An 18,760-nucleotide genomic window follows, 5' to 3' on the forward strand; every position below is an offset into this window, starting at 1 on the left:
GGAGCCCACATGGGCAGTGACACCTACAGGAAGAGGCCCCTGGCAGCTCCAGGGAGGTCAGGCCTCCAGTAGAACAGCCAGGGCTACTGGCCAGGGCACCTGCTCCCCCAGCCCACCATCCCTCCTGTCCTTTTCCTGCCCGTGGACCCTTATAAGGTGCAATGACCGGTGCTGGGAGGCACTTGGGAAGCTTATGGTCCATCAGCTAGAAGGTGCTCAGAGCAGTGCGAGCCCTAGGTCCCCGCTGCCCATACAGAGACCCTCCCGGCCAGTACACATTCCCGAGGGGACAGGCCAGGCCTTGGGTGCTGCCACGAGTACTGGAACCTTCTGTCCCCATTTGTGTGCACATTCCAGCAGCGCTGTGAAATAAACACTGTGCTGGCAGCAACGCCTCCTCATTGCAGGCCCCCGGGCGCTGCGTCAGATGACACTGCATCGCCAGCTGCTCACCAGCTCGCCTCCCGCTTCTCCCTGGTGACAGGGGCCCTGACACAAGCGCCCAAGGTGCTGAGGGTGACTGGGCCAACAACAGACACGCGGCTTAGTTTAAAACATTTAAATTAGATTACAGCTTCACTCTCTCCGGGCCGATGTGAGCTTCTCCGTGCGAGAAGTGAGCGTGAGAGAATGTCCTCGCCCGGCCAGGCACGCAGGACTGCGCCGGAAGGTCGGGGCTGATGTCCGCACCCCACGCACTGGCCCCCAGGACCAGGAGCTGGCCTGGCTGCGGAGCTTCCGCAGTGACTGGCACGGAGCTTCCGGAAGAGGGAGCCCTGAGTGTCAGAACCCAGACGTGAAGGTCTGGGGTGCTACACGTCTCCGGGGCCTAGAGCCTGGCTGGGGTCTGCAGCGGGGAGGCCCTGCAGGATGTCCCGGTCCAGCATCACGGGGCCCAGCAGCCCCCTGCGGAAGGTCTGGAGGAAGTCCCGGGCTGCCGCCGAGTAGTTGGGCTGGATGACGTTCACGTTGCCTGAGGGAGGCAGGAGGGTCTGGTGAGGAAGGGGCTCCCACGCAGGATCCCCCCCCCCCCCCCCAGCCTGCCCTCAGGAACAGGGACCCTGAGGTGGGTACCTGTGGAGCTCAGGCACCAGGACCTACTCAAAAAGAAAACAGAGCCAGCCCGGCTGGTGTGGCTCAGTGGTTAGACTGAATCAACCTCTGACCCAGGAGGTCATGGTTTGATTCCTGGTGAGGACACATGCCCAGGTTGCGGGCTCAATCCCTAGTGTGGGGTGTGCAGGAGGCAGCCGATCAATGGTTCTCTCTCATCATTGATGTTTCTCTCTCCCTCTCCCTTCCTCTCTGAAATGAATAAAAACATATTAAATTAAAAAATAAATAAAACAGATTCAGCCTCCTGAGGAAGGGTGAACACGGAATGCACCCAGCACCGCCTGGGCCCACCGCAGAGAGGCTGGACAAGAACCTTGGCTCCCACAACAGCTTCATGGCCCCAGAGCCCTCCCTGGGTGGCCAGGCTGCTCTGAGGACAGGCCCCTGCCCGGGGTCTCACCTGTGCCCGTGAGCACCTTCACCTTCTGCGTCTTCCTCAGCTTGATGGCCACGCGCTTCAGCACACTTGCCACGTCATCGCAGGCCTGGCCCAGGCCGTAGTGCTGCACGTACCTGAGCAGCAGGAGCCAGGGCGTGAGGGGTGGGGAGGAGGGGTTACAGCTGTATCTGTGTATCAAACGCATCCAACTAAATACATTTCAAGTTAGCGGTCGCTAACCTTTCGGACCACCTGTTGGCGACTGCTACTTCAAATGACGCAGACTTGGTTGTCTGCAATACCCTACCAGTGCCACCTGGGAAACCACGCTAGCACAGGAGAGGACGGGCTGGCCTGCCCTCATCGGGCTCTCACCCAAAGAGCTGGTGCCTGTTGAGGGTGTAGAGAAGGTAGTCGGCCAGAGTCTCCTCCCCGACCAGGTGGTCCAACACGGTTCCTGGAAACAGGAGTGAGGTGAGTGCACGCCCTCGGTCTCAGCCAGAGGCTGCAAGGAGGCCACCCCAGACCTGACTGTCCTGCCCGGCTGCACAGGGACAGCGCTGAGCGTTAGCGTGGCCTGCGGGTTAGTGTGGCTCCGCCACGGGCTGGGGCCGCACTGGGCCGCAGGTGGGGCCCCAAGGGTGGCTCACCACAGAGGGCCAGCTTCAGGCCCGTCTCCACGCTCTCGATCCGCGGGGCCAGCACTCCGGGCGTGTCCAGCAGGAACATCAGCGGCCGCTCACTCACCTGTGGGCACAGAGGGCAGTTGGCCCGCCACTCAGGAAGCCTCAAGCAGCCCTCCGACCAGGCCTTCTGTTGGACAACCCTCAAGCAGGAGACACCCGAATGACCCTGCCCTGATGGGGTCGTTTTCACGAGCTCTTGGCTTCCCCACAGGGATCCGCTCCCGTTGATTTGGAGATAACAGCAAGAGCCCCCTCAGCCCCATCTTTCCAGGAGGAAGGAATGTCAGAGAGGTAATGCAACTCCTCTGTGCCTCAGTTTGCCCATCTGTAACCAGGGACCAGCGTGCCCTCCCCGTAGGTCCGGTGTGAGGCCGGTGCGGTGCCCGGCCCGGGGCGAGTACTCGTGGGAATGGAGATTGAGGGAAAGGACAGAGACAAGCACAGCACCTTGCGAGCCCCCAGGAGGTGGCGGGCATGTGTGTGTGTGCAGCTCTGGGCCCAGAGCCGAGGCCCTACCTGAATTCTGGACATCACAGCTCTAGTGATCCCAGGCTCGCCGCCCACCCTGGTGGCTTTTCCTGCGGGAGAAACAGGGCTGTCAACGTACATTAAACACACCTGGCGAATCAGGTACAGAACAAGCAACGAAGCACATGGAAACCTGCAAACTTGAGTTCAGGGTTCTGCCCCAGACCAGCTCATGGCAATGACCTTTTCAAGCAGGTTCCCAATGCCTGCCATCGCCTGCAAAGGTGCCCAAGCCCTGTGGAGGGAAAGGGGCGAGGGCCTGACTGACGGTCAGACAGCTGCTCCTTTCAGCAGTCACCCCCTCCCTCCTACACTTGACCCTGCACCCTCCTATCTGCCCCATGGCACTGCCCACAGCACCCGCCCCCCCCTCCGCCCCCCCACCGTAGGCCGTCTGACCTGACCAAGGCCCAGCCCAGTTCAGGGTGTGTCCCAAGCAGACTACACCCTCTGCCAAGTCAACTGGAGGGTAAAGGGACATGTGTGTCCACTGGCGGATAAATGTGGTCCATCCACACAACGCAGTATTATTCCACCTTAAAAATCATGAGGTCTGGCACCTGCCACAACCTGGACGGACCTGGAGGCCATTACGCTCAGTGACGCCAGACACGGGTGCTACATTCACAGACCCTCAGAGACAGGAAGGAGACTCAGGTTCCCAGTGCTGGGAGACAGTGGAGAGTTGAGCTATTTAACTTAATGCCACCGGTTTTTTAAGCCACAATTAAAGAAAAATGAACTTTAAAAAATATGCCAAAGCCAGTTTGGCTCAGTGGTAGAGCGTTGGCGTGCGGACTGAAAGGTCCCAGGTTCGATTCCGGTCAAGGGCATGTACATTGGTTGCGGGCACATCCCCAGTGGGGGGTGTGCAGGAGGCAGCTGGTCGATGATTCTCTCATCGACGTTTCTAGCTATCTCTCTCCCTTCCTCTCTGTAAATAATAAATAAAATATATTTAACAACAACAACAACAACAACAAAAATAATAAATAAATAAATGACTATGACTACCTCGAAAGAGTACCAGAAGCAGCGCCTGTCAATCACAGCTGCGTGCGGTTTACAGCCTTCGGGTTGTGCGCTGGAAACAGTGCTGACAAAGACCATGCGCTAACACTGACCGGGTGTGTGTGTGTGTGTGTGTGTGTGTGTGTGTCAATGCAGACAGTTTTACACTTCAAATACTTAGGAAAAGGGGACAGGCACAGTTAGAGTACTGTGTGCCTCGAAATCAGAGAACATGCATGAAGCAGGGAGACAGCCCGGGGCTCCCAGATGTGATCCCCATGCAGGCTCCCGACACCCCTGCCTGACATCAGACCCCATGGGCTGTGTAAGACGTTGGGGACAATGGATCAAAAACTTAAATGAAGCCCTAGCCGGTTTGGCTCAGGGCTGGGGCTGCACTGGACCACAGGTGGGGCCCTGAGGGTGGCTCACCACATAGGGTCCCAGGTTCGATTCCGATCAAGGGCACATGCCTGGGTATTGATCCCCAATAGGGAACGTGCAGGAGGCAGCCAATCAGTGATTCTCTCTCGTCATTGATGTTTCTCTTTCCCTCTCCCTTCCTCTCTGAAATCAATAAAGATATATTTAAAAAAAAAAACTTAAATGAAAAGACAAAATCACCAACATTAGAATCGTCATCCAGGTATCAAGCAGAGAGAGAACAAATTAAGTGTGAAATGTCACGGGAGGACTCTCTCACCGTGTGACCCCACAGCAGGCGCTAACTGGGTCCTTCTGGAGGAAAGGGACCAGCTGAGGGCTGTGCCCGAGGACTTAGGGGCGGAGTTTCGTCTCAGGACAAGAGCAGCTGCTCGGAAGGAAGGATGAGGACGTCGCAACCTCAGCCGACGTGGCGGGCAGTACCTTTCTTGAGGTGCTGTCTCCTGAGCGAGTTGATGAGCGAGGACTTGCCGACGTTGGGGACGCCAATCACCATGATGCAGAATTCCATATTCTGAGAGGCAGAACAGTGACCGTCAGGGATACAACCAGACCCCCATCGGGAGCCCCAGCAGCCCACCCCACGGGACCCAGGAGCCTCGGCCAGCCGAGGGGGAAGGAAGGTCACTGCTGAGGCCTGCCCATCCCGACAGCCCCCACCCCTCCTGCGGGGGAGCAGTGAGGAGAGAGGCTCATGTTTATGCCAAGGGCTCAGTCTGGCCGCTGTGGTTAGCAGGTGAGCCTCGGGCTCCTCAGCAGAACGGATTGCCCCAGGGCCAGAGCCATCAACCAACCTCTCCGCGGTTGTAGCGGTAGCTATTTCCAATCAACTCCGTGACCACGGGGACGACCTGTAACAACCACACAGGCACTTTCCTGAGGAAACGGGCTTCTCCCCTGGTTTCTGGAGGTGGCACACTCGGGTTCTATCCACATCAAGGATTTAGATGCCCTATGGAGGGGGGACTACCCGTGCCCTGTCCTGTCCCATCCCAGGAGGGTGACAACTCCTGGTCACAAAGATGCACACCAGCCAGTGAAATTCTCCGACACAACTGGCACACATAAGGTCCTACACTTTCCAAAGGCCCTTCCTACTTGTGACCGGAAGTGTATTTTACAGCTGATTCTGCCCTTTCAGACCATCGGACTGTCCAGGCTCATCTGCTCTGGGCACCGGGAGACAAGTGCGCCCCAGAATCCCAGCAAATCCGTGGGTTGCCTCCAAAACTCTCCTCTATGAAAGCACAGGACATTCTGCAGTGTTTTCTCCAAGTCCCTCAGCGGAAGGTTTGAGTGTAAAACAGAAAAGCCCACCTGCTTGATGTTTTCATCCTTGACACAGTTGGTAAAAATGACGTTTTTTAGGCCTTCTCTTTCCAAGTGTCGTAAAATTTTCTGAAAGAGATATTTCTATTTTAATACTAAGTAAAAATAGGGGTGGCATAACACCCTACGGTCTGAGGATCTGAGATTGCCCAGGCATGCGTTCGGGCTCAGAGCCCCTGGGGCTGGGGACGCAGGGAGGATTAGGCCAGACGTGGGGACTCAGGTGACGGGGCACCGAGGGAGGGCAGTGCAGACTGTGTGAGGGGACTTGAGAGGGCAGCCTGGCCCCACCAGTGGCCCGGAGCAGCTGGCTCCGTGTAAGGACAGGAGGGAAGAGCCGGTCTCAGTCCGAGGGCTCTAGACTCCACCGGAGGTGAGCATCCCACCTTCTTGGGACCCCAGGGCCTTCTTATAAGATGAGGCTAACCTAGGTTCTTCTGAAGCCGCATTGGGCACTGAAATACTATTGATAGTTTCATTTCCCGTTAGTATTTTCATCACTCCTGTGCATTCTAACAAGCTTTCACAAAGTGAACTCCACTTTAAGGTTTGAACCCAATCTGATTATTAAGTATATGGAATACTTTAAAAGACTGAAAGTAGCCGAAACCGGTTTGGCTCAATGGATAGAGCGTCGGCCTGCGGACTGAAAGGTCCCAGGTTCGATTCCGATCAAGGGCACCTTCCGGTCACACAGCAGGCAGGAGGCGATCTGCAGCCAGCCCGGGGGTCTGGAAGGCCCTGGAATTGGTGAATGTGGACACCCGGGGGAAAGCAGCAAGCACAGGAGACCTCCAGGCCAGCACTGTCCAGACCTGCGGCCAACAGACTCATATGGCCACTGAAACTTAAACTAATTAAAATGAAATCATGTGAAGGTCAATTCTGCAGCCACAAGAGCCACATTTCAAGTGCTCAGTCACATGTGGGCCCTGGGCTCCAGCAGCATCTCCTGGCCACTTCCCCTGGGAGACACACATGAATGACTGGGACCATAAACTACACGTTAGAGGAAGGCGAAGGGTGAGTGCCAAAGCCTGCCTGCCTGCCTGCCTGGCCGGCAAACTCAAGTGTCTCAGCAGAGACTGTCATCAGGGCCAAGCGAGCCAGGGCCGAGGCAGCGGAGGGGCCTTACCTGCTTCTCTGACAGATCCGCCAAGTCCATTTTGTTGAGGACGAGCAAGTGAGGCTTAATCCCGAGGGTTTCCTGAAACAGAGGGTTGCGGCCCGAAAGTGGGATGTGGCAAAATTAAGGCAAAAATTCCTTCAGAGCTTTTACCAGCTGGTTAATTTATTCTGTCTCGCTGCCCAGGTTGCACCAGCTCAGAAGGAAATATTTAGAAGGAGCCGTCTCAGGGCGAGCACACACCCAGCTCACTTTCCCGGAGCTGTGACCCAGCCCCTGTGCTTCCCTCCCCCACAGCCACGGAGCCACGGACACTGCTGTCTGTAGCAAAGAGGCAACAGGCAGGGCAGTGGCTCTCACATGGCTTCTCAAATGGGAATGATGGTGACAAAAACAAGGCTCACTGGGAGGTTTTAAAACTACACCATTGTTTGGTTATCAAGGTACGAAAGTTCAAAATGAGTATCTGATCACCCAGAAAAGTGACGTCCTAACTAGTGTGTCTCACATTGTCACTGCCTCCTCCAGTGACCACTGAGACCCCCAAGTCTTCTCTGTGGCACCACTCTCCCCAAATCTCCACGGGTTCACCAACCCGGAAGCTCTCTGAACCTCATTTGGATTTTATGGCAGCTTCATTACTCAGGCAAGATGAAATCACTGGCCACTGGAGGCCAATTCCACCTCCAGCCCCTCTCCCTCCTAGAGGTCAGGGGTTAGAACTGGGAACCCAAATCATATGGGTTCCCAGGAACCAACCCCGTCCTGAGGGGCTTTCCAAAAGCCATCTCATTAACATAACAAAGGATACCTTAGTCTCTCTCATCCCTTAGGACCACGGTCAGCAAACTGGCTCTTGAGCCACATGCGGCTCTTTGGCCCCTTGAGTGTGGCTCTTCCACAAAATACCTCAGCCTGGGCAAGTCTATTTTGAAGAAGTGGCGTTAGAAGAAGTTTAAGTTTAAAAAATTTGTCTCTCAAAAGAAATATCAATCGTTGTCCTGTTGATATTTGGCTCTATTGAGTTTGCCGACCACTGTCTTAGGACATTCCCAAGAGTTTTTGGAGCTCCAGCCAAAAATGGGACAAAGGCTAAATATGTATTTCTTAATGTAAGTTCCAATATCACAACCAGCAAAGGATATCCGGGCATCATGGACCTCGATGATGCAGTCCACCAGCTTCAGGCTGCTCTGCATCTTCTTCAGCCCTGGAAAACAGAACACCTAAGAGGCAAGGGGTCCGAGGCCTTTCGAGAGTGCTACAACCTTTAAGCTGATCGGTCAAGAATGACACCACAATCGCCTAAAAAGAACGTCTCTGAGGGATGTGCTCAGGTAAGGATGTCTGATAACCATTTGCCGGGCCTTTCCTTCAAGTTCAACAGCAGTGCCCTGACTCAAACCTCTCACCTCACCCCTTCTTCCAGCATTTGGCAGGAGCCTGGCATGGCGGGCACTGGGCCACTATTTAAGGTGAATCTGAGCGACTCCGAGGCCTGGAGCAGGGAGTCCAGTGGCAACCAGGACACGAAGAGGAGCTGGGCGGGTCCCAAAAGTCTCTGAGGGCCACATGTTGACAAACACGAAGAACCTCCCGGAGAGGTTTAGGCAGGAGACAAGAAATGACTACGTTTTAAGGTGCTGCAGGGAAAGCACTTTTGGAAAGTACTTTCCTGCCCCTGGTCCCTTTGGTCCTCAAAATAATGCCCAGGAATATTACTTCCTTTAAAAGCAGATGTAGACACTGAGACCTCGGGGAATAAGGTGATCAGACGTCCCGATTTTTAACAATTTGTCCCGCGTCCCGCAGCGTTTTTAAAAAGTCCCGATTTTTGGAAAGATTCTTTTAAATCTTTTGGACTTTCTTAAAACGCCGCGGGAGGCGGGACAAATTGTTGGAAATCGGGACTGTCCCGCCGAAAGCGGGACGTCTGGTCGGTCCCCTTAGCCTTGCAGGGAATCAGGATCGGGTCACTCCCGCCCCCCGCCCGGGCCTCACCTTTGGCCATGTGGCCCGGGAACCAGCGCGCCACATCGTGGCCCCCCAGAGGGAAGCTGTCCCGCCAGGCGGCCCCGGCGGCGCTGCACAGGGCGCGCGGGGCCAGCCTCATCGCGCCGCGTCCCGCACACCGCGCAGCGCGGGGGGCCGCTCCGGCCACGGACCTCCCCGCGGGGCCCGCAGCCGCGGCCGAAGGTTCCGGCGCTCCGAGGTTCCGGCGCTTGAGTGACACTCAACGCCCCGCGCGTGCGCACAACGCGGCCTTCAGCGGCGGGCGGGGCCTAAGGGGCGGGGGCCTAAGGGGCGGGCCCCGCGCCGGGGCGGGAGTTTCGCGGTCTCGTCTCCTTTCTACAAACCTGGTTAAAATTTTCAAGTTTACCGTGTGGATGTGTTAACCCCCCGCCCCCAAGTGCTCCAGGCTCTAATGTGGCAGACACTGAGTGTAGTGACACAATGAGCTATACAGCCAGTCCTCACTGTCCCTGTGACCTGGTCCGGGTCCCAGCTACTACTCAGTCGCACACCGAGTTACAAAACTATTCCTCTGACGGGATTTTTGGAACGAGCTCCTAAAATTCAACATGCTCAGATTCTCAACACACAAACATCTTCACGGGGGTCTTGGTGGTCTTAAATTCCCTAACACTCGGCGCTAACCGCCCCTGGCGCAGAGACAGGTCCTGCCAGGTGGCCTCCTGATGAGTCCAGCCCCCAGGCTCTTCTCACTGAGCCGCCTCCTGCCCAGGAAGCAGCCTGCACCCTGCCTCTGCCTCCTGGGATACAGAAATGTCTCCCCAGGCCTCATGCCTTGATGAACGGTGGGCGTTAACCATCCATAACTGTGCATCTGATGGGAGCTGCGTCGTTTCTTAGCCTCGGACCATGAACCGGAAACAAACCCCTGCTGAAGTCTGGGCTCCTCACAGCTTTCTGCCTGGAAGCTGTCCAAGCAAAACCACTCCAGCGGCACAAAGCCGGGGGCACACATACAGCTCCGGGGCAGGGGCAGGAAGACCCCTTGAGGGGCGATTTGGCCCAAGACAGGAAGGATAGGGGCTATGCCAACACACCCCAACATCGCCCAGAGCACTCCTAACACACTCTCCTCCCTCACCCTCACTCACCCGCTACCCTGTCCCTCTGCACTCTTGAGGCCTCATTGTTTGTTCACTTCCTCCAGAAACCCTCAGGATGGGGTGCCTCCTGTGCCCTCCCATCTCCCACTTGCTGGCCCTCAGAAACACCTGAAGATGCCCAGGACAAGGGCAACCACAGCACCCAGAGTCCAGGGCCCTGCAATGACTGGGCCAGGGAGGGTCGAAGACAGAAGCCACAGATGCTGCAGCCCTGAGGCGTAAGGACGACTCTGGACACGGAGGTTTTGACACACTTTATGTGAGCCCCAGCATCAGCAGCTGGTCACACCTGTCTCACTTCTCCAGGAAGACTCCTCCCCCTCTCCCCCAGCTCCAGCTCAGCCATGGCCGATCCAGCGACAGTCGTGAAAAATGAGAGCAGTGACCCGTGTCAACACATCCCAAGTCTCAGCCGGGCTGGACAGAGGACAGGATGTGGCAGCCTCCCCTGGCAAGGGAGGAGCGGGCTGGCTCAGAGCCTGGGGCCTTGCAGCTGCGCCTCGGAGTCCAGCAGCTCGATGAGCCGGTCAGCCTCCCTCCAGCCGGAGAGCAGAGCCCCGTGCGTGGTCGAGTAAAACGTCCGATGGGTGGCTTCTCCTGCGAACAGGATCTGGAGCTGCGGAGAAGGGTGGGGTTAGATCGGGGTGCTGGGGTCGAGCAACAAGCCACCTGCCTTCCACGTGTGGCTGCAGAGCTGAGGGTGGGGAGGTGGCTTTGTTCCTCACCTAACCCCACACCCTGATGTGGCCACAAAACAAGAGCAGGCACACCGAAACTGGTTTGGCTCAGTGGATAGAGCATTGGCCTGCGGACTAAAAGGTCTCGGGTTCGATTCCGATCAAGAGCACGTACCTTGGTTGTGGGCACATCCCCAGTGGGGGTGTGTGCAAGAGGCAGCTGGTCGATGACTCTCTCTCATCGATGTTTCTAACTCTCTATCTCTCTTAATTCCTCTCTGTGTAAAATCAATAAAATATATTTAAAAACAAAACAAAAAGCAGGTGCTTCTCGCAGAAACAGGGCTCACACAGCACACATTCGGGACTAAACGTGATCACAAAATGGAAAATGCAACAGCGGGCCTGGGAGACAAGGCGGAGAACATCCCCCAACAGAGATAGAAATGAGGAGAGAAAAAGGTAAGAATATTTGAGGACCAGTCCAGAAGTCTACCATTCAAACAACAGAAATCTTGGGGGGGGGGGGGGGGGGGCAGGGGGGGGAGAAAAGAAGAGAAAGAAGAGAAGATGAGATGAATCACAAGAACTTCCTAGCTGACTGAGGGGCTCAAGGCAAGCCATGTGAAGTGAGTGGGCGCCCAGTGAGGGTGGCATGCCCATGGGCATTGGAGCCTAATGCTCTTCTAAGCTTCCTGAGAGTTTGGGACACTAGGAAGAAAGGACTAAGAAAGGACTGCAAATGGCTTTGGACTTCCCAAAAGCAACACTGGAAAATGTTCCAAACCCTGAGGGGCATGACTCTCAAACCATGATTTTATACCCAAACTAGGAGACTCCTACAGAAAGGTGGGGTCCAGGTCTGCCCGGAAATGGTGCCTTCTGATTTCTCAGCGTGGCCACAGGGGGCAGGACAGTCCACTGGGAGGCCTCCTGAATGAAGCCCTGGGGAGCCACGCGAGCATGTGCCCTGGGGCTACGTGGATGTAGAGTTCTGATGAAAATAATACATTTTCAAAGCATTCTTAATTTTTTTTTTTTAAAAAAAAAGGGGGGGGGGAGAGGAGGGGATTCTCCTGGCCGGCATGGCTCCGTAGTTGAGCATCGACCTATGAACCAGGAAGTCACAGTTTGATTCCCAGTCAAAGCACATGCCCGGGTTGTGGCCTTGATCACCAGGGTGGGGTGTGCAGGAGGCAATGATTCTCTCTCATCGTTGATGTTTCTGTCTCCCTCTCCCTTTCCCTTCTTCTCTGAACCAATAAAAATATTTTTTTTTTAAAAAGTGATTCTGAGTCTCAGGGGTCCCAGCCCCACCCACACTCCCCTGCTCCAGCGGGACCCCGGTGCCTTCCCACCAGGGGCCCCCTCATACCGGGGCCTTCTCTGGGTCCGCAGGGAGCGGTTGAGCCAGCAGGTCAATGTCATCCCCGCTGGTGCCCACGGCCACGTAGCTGTAGGATCCTCGGGAGTAGGGGGCGCTGTGCCAGCGAGACCTCAGCACGCTCTTGGGCGCAGGGAGCTGTGGATTCCCTGAAGCACAGAGAGGCCACACGTGAACCGGGGCTCCTCCCACAAGTCTGCAATGGGGCCTTCGTTTTCAAGACTGAGCAGCTCAAAATGAAAGAAACTGCCCAGGAAGAAAACCAAGCCATGAAGTGTATGAATAAGAGGCTCTCCCAGTCTTATCCGCTGTCCAACTGGGGACGCCATCACTGCATCCTCACCGCCCCCTCCACTCCCCTGGGACCATGTGGTCACTGTGCTCTGTCTGAGCCTCCATGTCTCATCTAGAAAGCCCTGATGAAGGGCAGCTGTGTTTTAGAAAAGGGAAGTGGAAAGAAAGTGTCCGCAAAACCATTTCAACAAGAACTCAGCTGAGTGACCCCAGCAGTATAAGGAAGGATCGTCCCTGGAGGTTCATGGAGGCAAACTCAGCGCTTCCCTGTCAGGAAGCTTGGTTCCCCTTTAGCGGCCACACAACAAGGAGCGCGAGGCAGAGCCGGGGCCACGTGCGGCCGTACCTGTCACCCGGCGAAGCACGCGGGTCAGAGCCTGAAGCACCTCCTCGTCCGACAGCGTCTCCATGAACTCGGACTCAAGCCCGGCGATGAACCCGCAGAGGACGTGGGAAGACCTAAGTGGAGAACACACCGCCGAGACAAGCCATGTCGGGCTTTGCCGGAAACATCAGTCTCTCCCTCCCTAAGGATTCGTGTTCTTATTTCTGAGTGAGCACCAAGCCCACACACGTTGCTGTGTGTAGGCCGCACGTCTGGGACACACGACTTAGCCCTTCAAGTGTGGGTCTGCGATCCCGGGGCTTACAAGGATGCTTTGTTCAATTACCGCATCGGGTTTAAGCACTGCCTCCCGTTATAGACATGCCCACGTCTCAGACTTCTTCTGTGACCTACAAGCCTGGATTTCAGCAAATACTTTCTTACCAACTAAACATGCCTTCCGTCCACCGGAACGCTCTGGGCTTTGGCAACGCTGACAAGCCACACCCAGCGTGTGCCCATCTGCCCCACGGGGGTTAGGCCCAGGCGGTCTCTCTGTCCTCAGCCCTCTGGGCACTCTCAGGATCCCCACCATTAAGCCCTCCAGACACCTCACAGGGAATCAACACACTGTTGGATCCCCAACCCAAACCATGCCGAGGAGCCAGCTCACGCTTCCTCAGGGAAAGGGGGCGCGGACGTACTCGAAGGAAGGCAGGACCAAGAAGCCAATCAGCTTCTTGACCCAGGCGTCCTGCATCGGGGCAGCGGAGTCCTCCAGGGGCGACGTGTCCTCCCACACCACCTGGATGTGCTCGCAGTCCGGCTCCCAGAAGGGCTCTTCGAACTCCAGGAAGATCTTATTGTTGGTGCCAAAGCCCATCTTCCTGATGGCCTCTGCCTTCTCGGCAGGCAGGGGCGGCTGGAAGAAGGTGTCCAGGTGTTCCTTAAGAAAACCTGGAATTTACCGTTGGACTCGACTTACACCACAGAAATATCCTTAGCTGGGATCAGCAACCACAGAAACCCGATATATAATATTTCACTATATATATATTTTAATATATATATATATATATATATATATATATATATACATATTTTTAAAATTTTTTTATTGATTTCAGAGAGGAAGGGAGAGGGAGAGAAAAAGAGAGAAACATCAGTGATGAGAGAGAATCATTGATGGGCTGCCTCCTGCACACCTCACACTGGGGACTGAGCCACAACCCAGGTATATGCCACGACAGGAAATTGAACGTGACCTCCTAGTTCATAGGTCGATGCTCAACCACTGAGCCATGCTGCCTGGGCCACACAAGTATATTTATAGAGTTGTGTAACAATCATCACTATCAAGCTTAGACCATGTGTTCTTAAACACACATGTATCACATTGTGTGAAACAGAAAAAGTAAAAGCAACCTAAATTTCCAACCGTATCTATGATAATAAAAGCATAATATGCTAATTAGACCAGATGGCCAAACAGTGGAATGACCTCCAGATGACCTTCTGGATGAAGCCGGGGCTGGGAGGCCTGAGGCAGGCATTTCTGATTTTCATGCGCCGGGCCTCTTTAGTTAAGTCACCTCTGGCTCCTGCTAGCTTTGTGAACTTGGGCAACTGACTAATCTGTTGACCTTTGAGGACTTCTCTGGGGTCCGGGAAGTCCTCAGGCTGCCTTGGGGGTAAAGGAGACAACCTGGCAAAACTCTGATCCCAATCATCTCCATTTTCAAATTGCCCACTCCTACTCACAATCTCCGTCAAAAGCATCAGCTCTAGAATTAAATAGATTATGCACTGGCTCCTTCCTTGATGACGGCAGCACTTAACCTTGAGGTGTGGCTTTCATGCTGTCCCCCAGGGGAACCTCCATCAGGCCTCCCAGCCTTTCCAAAGGATGACAACAGCTGGCTTCCCTTCTCTCTATTTCCTATGCATGGGATTGCTACAAAACACTACAGAGTCATTCTCTCCAAGGCTTAGAATGCAAATGTGAGCTTAGCCGAAACCGGTTTGGCTCAGTGGATAGAGCGTTGGCATGCTGACTGAAATTCCGGTCAAGGGCATGTCCCTTGGTTGTGGGCACAACCCCGGGGGGGGAGGGGGGGGTGCAAGAGGCAGCTGATCGATGATTCTCTCTCATCGATGTTTCTAACTCTCTATCCCTCTCTCTTCCTCTCTGTAAAAAATCAATAAAATATATAATATATATATATTTTTTAATGTGAGCTTAGTAGCCAGGCACAGCCCCAGCGCCCACTGGGGCGGGAGAGAGCCGGCAGCCGGGGCAGAGAAGAGAGGAAGCCCTGACAGGATGGTGACCTTACCTAAGGGCACGGTAAGGATCACATGATGTGCTGGGAAGTAGTGTCCGTCCTCACACTCCACCAGCACGGTAAACCTCTCCCCATGAGACTCAGCTACTTGGAAGTTCGCGTTCCAGTGGATGGTCTTCACGGGCTTGTCAAACACCATCACGTCCGGGGGCAAGGAGGCCATGATGCGGTCTGTGAGTCCTTGGTAGCCCCTGGGAGAGACAGGGTGTTGGCACGGAGGAGAGGGCAGCCCTCCGAGAAGCTCGGCGGGAGGAGGCTGGGAAGGGGCAGGGAGGGCGTGGGGCCCTCACCCAGTGGTTTCTGAGCCGCCACAGGAACGTTAACACCTGGCTCCTGGCTAGGGGAGGACGAAGTGGGCAAAGTTCCCCAGGAGTGAACAAGGTCCCTGCCACCGGCCCAGCCCTAGGGCTCCGCCCGAAGGCCCTTCCCCGAGCATGGGCCCTGGAGGGCCTGGGAGCGCCCCCTGGGAAGGTCTCACTAGTGCCTGGGGGCAGACTGAGTCCCCTTGACCCTCCCACCACTCCCCTGCCACAGGGAAGGGCCCCTCAGACCGTGCTAAGCGCCTGAGGGGCCTCGTAAACATGGAAGGAAGGGAGCTTTACAAGGTGCATTTCCTTCTTTTAATCACTTGTTCTGATAAATTAATTATCTCCCTTTTCTTAAATGAGAAAAATTAGGGAAACAAAATGACCAACTTTCTAAAAAGAGAAAGCCCTGGCTGGTTTGGCTCAGTGGATAGAGCGTTGGCATGCAGACTGAAGGGTCCCAGGTTCAATTCTGGTCAAGGGCACATGCCTGGGGTGACGGGCTCAATCCCTGTAGGAGGCATGCAGGAGGCAGCCCATCAATGAGTCTCTCTTATTAATGTTTCTGTCTCTCTCTTTATCTCTGAAATCAATAAAGATATATTTTTAAAAATAAACATAAAAAAGAGAAGACAGCTGAAACCGGTTTGACTCAGTGGATAGAGCATCGGCCTGCGGACTGAAGGGTCCCAGGTTCGATTCTGGTCAAGGGCAAGTACTTTGGTTTTGGGTGTGCAGGAGGCAGCTGGTCGATGTTTCTCTCTCATCGATGTTTCTAGCTATCTATCCCTCTCCCTTCCTCTCTGTGAAAAAATCAATAAAAATATATATTTTTTTTAAAAAGGGAGAGAAGTCAAAAGTCCCCCTTGACCCTCCCACAACTCCCCTGCCTCCCAAAGCTCCACCTGAGATAGATGGGGGGGAGGGGAGGGTTGGGGAGCATGGAGGGGGCCTGGGGGGTGGGGTGCATGGAGGGGGCTGGGGGAGAGGAAGGCTGCCTGGGTGGCTGTGGCGCACACATACCCGGGAAAAGTGCAGTCCAGCCCGGGCAGCACGGTGTACTCCCCAAAGGGAGCGAGGGCCACCAGGTCCATGCTGTGGGTGCCGCTCACGCAGCACTCGATGTTTAAGAAGTTCTTCAGAATGGCCAGCTTGAGCCTCTTGGTCTCCTCGTCCTCGGTCCAGCCGGCCACGTGCCGCCGGATCTCCTTCCTGAGGAACTCCCCCACGCTGGGCACCGGGGCCTCGGCCGCGCGCAGGAACTCCCGGGACCGGTCTATGAGGCTGTAGTACAGGTGGCCCATCTCCACCACCAGCCCGAGGCTCACGCTCGCCCCGGAGCTGGCATAGGACACGGAGGGCAGCGCCACGTGGCCTCCGGTGTCGATCCTCTGGTTCTCCTCCGACAGCTCCTTGTCCCCCAGCAGCCCGTACTGGGCAGCCAGCTGGAAGACGGGGTTGCCCTGAGAGGGCCCGTGGATCCAGTGAGCGCCTAGCTCCACCACACCACCTGGGACGGGACGCCGATGCCACCTTGAGGGTCTGTCCCCACCAAGGCGAACCCTGAGCCCTTCTCCTGGACCGCAGCCAGCTCCGCCCCTTCCCCAAATGCTCTGAAAACCAGCCCCCCCAGGGCCACGGGTCCCTGAGGACCATAGTCCCTCACCCAGATTAAGGGGTACGCCCAAGGAGGGGGTGCTGGCCTGCACCTGCCTGGGGAGCACCTGGAGGGATGACCTGGGACCTCGCCCAGGCTGCGGGGGGCACGGTCAGGGGGACCTGCCCGCAGGGACGGCCCTGCCAGCTCCGGGGCAGCTGGGTCTCAGGGACCGTGAACTTGGGCTGGTTAACGGGGCGCGGCGGGGATCCCCGGGGGCAGGTAAGGCTTCCGGGTCGGGAAAGCCTGGGCGCAGGCCGGCCCGGAGGCGGCGGGCCGGGCGGCCCGGCTGGGACCCGGGGATGGGCTGGGGCGGGGGTTCGGGGGAGGCCGTTACCGAAGCTGCGCTCCGAGCGGATGCGGCCCCCGGCGCGGGCCGTGGCCTCCAGGACCCGCAGGTGGCGGACGGCCGGGTGGCGGCAGAGCCTCTGCGCGGCCCCCAGCCCCGCGATGCCGCCGCCCACCACCACCACCCGCGGCCCGCGGCCCGCAGCGCCCTGGCCGCCGCCGGGCTCCATGGCGGGTTCCGGGCGGCCCTGAGCGCTCCGCCGCTGGAGGGGCCGATAAGCGGGCGGCCGGGAGGCGGGGCCTCCTCCTGCGGCTCCTCCCCGGCCACCCTGCCCATCTGGCTGAGCCAGATCAGGCTGGCCTTTTTAATTTTTATTTTTTTGTAAACGGCTTTTTAAAAATATATATATCTTATTGATTTTTACAGACAGGAAGGGAGAGGGATAGAGAGCTAGAAATATTGATGAGAGAGAAACATTGACCAGCTGCCTCTTGCACACCTGCCACTGGGGATGTGCCCACAACCAATGCACATGCATTGGTTGACCGGAATCGAACCTGGGACCCCCCCACCCCCTCCCCAGTCTGCAGACCCACGCTCTGTCCATGAGCCAAACCGGTTTCGGCTGTAAACAGCTTTATTGATTAGAAGTGACATATCATACATGTCACCCAGGTAAGTGTGCAGCTCACCATTTTACAGTGGGTTTATAGAGGTGCGTGACAATCACCACTACCAGGCTTAGACCATTTCCGTCACCCCGAAAAGAAGCACCTGAACGGTGCTCCACAGCCCCATCGGCGGCCTCTGGCACCCCACGAGCCCACTCCCTGCCTCTACGGATCTGTCTGTTCTGGACATTTCCTATACACGGAATCATGCACTTTGTGGCTTCTTTCACTCAGCATAATGTTCTCAGGGTTCGCCCACATCAGAGCGTGTAGCATGTGTCAGGACATGTAATTTCTTTTTATTGCCAAATAACATTCCTTGGTATATCCTCATTTACCACTATATGGAGAGCTCACATTTTGTGTATTCATTCATGAACCGATGGGCAATTTTCCTCCACTTTTCAGCTGTTATGAGCATTCATGTACAAATTCTGTGTAGACATATGTGTTCACTTCGCAAGTATATGTAGGGATGGAATTGCTGGGTCATATGGGGACCTTCCTTTAACTTTTGAGGAACTGCCACACGTCTCCAAAGTGTCTGCATCATTTTTTACATCCCCACTGGCAGTGCATGGAGATTCCAGTTTCTTCACACCCTCACCAACACTTAACATTGTCTTTTTAGCCATCCTGGTAGGTATGAAGCAGTATCTCATGATTTTGATCTGTGTTTCCCTAACGACTAATGATGTTGAACATCTTTTCGTGTGCTTATTAGCCATTGGTATGTCTTTTTTTTAATTTATTTATTTTATTGATTTTTTTACAAAGAGGAAGAGAGAGGGATAGAGAGTTAGAAACATCGATGAGTGAGAGAAACATCAATCAGCTGCCTCTTGCACACCCCCTACTGGGGATGTGCCCACAACCAAGGTACATGCCCTTAACGGAAATCGAACCTGGGACCTTTCATTCCATAGACTAGGGGTGTCGAACTCAATCAGAGAAGGGGTCAAAATCTAAAATCCAGCCTAAATCGCGGGCCGAATGGTTTACTGAACAGTCATAAACTGACAATGTCATAAACTGACAGCGGAGTGCAGTGATGACA

The 18,760-nt window shown here is 55.5% G+C and overlaps 2 protein-coding genes across 2 annotated transcripts; both read right to left on the reverse strand.

The window, feature by feature from the left end:
• Positions 1-523: 523 nt before the first annotated feature.
• Positions 524-8,850, reverse strand: MTG1 (mitochondrial ribosome associated GTPase 1). Its single transcript, XM_084904598.1, has 11 exons — positions 8,621-8,850; positions 7,765-7,829; positions 6,629-6,733; positions 5,482-5,562; positions 4,959-5,015; positions 4,588-4,678; positions 2,698-2,759; positions 2,146-2,242; positions 1,871-1,952; positions 1,517-1,629; positions 524-973 (listed from the first exon to the last, which is right to left on the reverse strand). Exons 1-11 carry the CDS (start codon positions 8,730-8,732, stop codon positions 813-815), a joined length of 1,026 nt encoding a protein of 341 aa, XP_084760724.1. The 5' UTR covers positions 8,733-8,850; the 3' UTR covers positions 524-812.
• Positions 8,851-9,995: 1,145 nt separating this feature from the next.
• Positions 9,996-17,330, reverse strand: PAOX (polyamine oxidase). The gene is made up of 7 exons (XM_084904519.1): positions 17,081-17,330; positions 16,110-16,596; positions 14,773-14,972; positions 13,141-13,393; positions 12,458-12,570; positions 11,809-11,966; positions 9,996-10,372 (listed from the first exon to the last, which is right to left on the reverse strand). Exons 1-7 carry the CDS (start codon positions 17,259-17,261, stop codon positions 10,229-10,231), a joined length of 1,536 nt encoding a protein of 511 aa, XP_084760645.1. The 5' UTR covers positions 17,262-17,330; the 3' UTR covers positions 9,996-10,228.
• Positions 17,331-18,760: the final 1,430 nt, after the last annotated feature.

The sequence above is a fragment of the Pipistrellus hanaki genome (genome assembly GCF_964339955.1).
Source record: "Pipistrellus hanaki genome assembly, chromosome: 14".
Classification (NCBI taxonomy): Eukaryota; Metazoa; Chordata; class Mammalia; order Chiroptera; family Vespertilionidae; genus Pipistrellus; species Pipistrellus hanaki.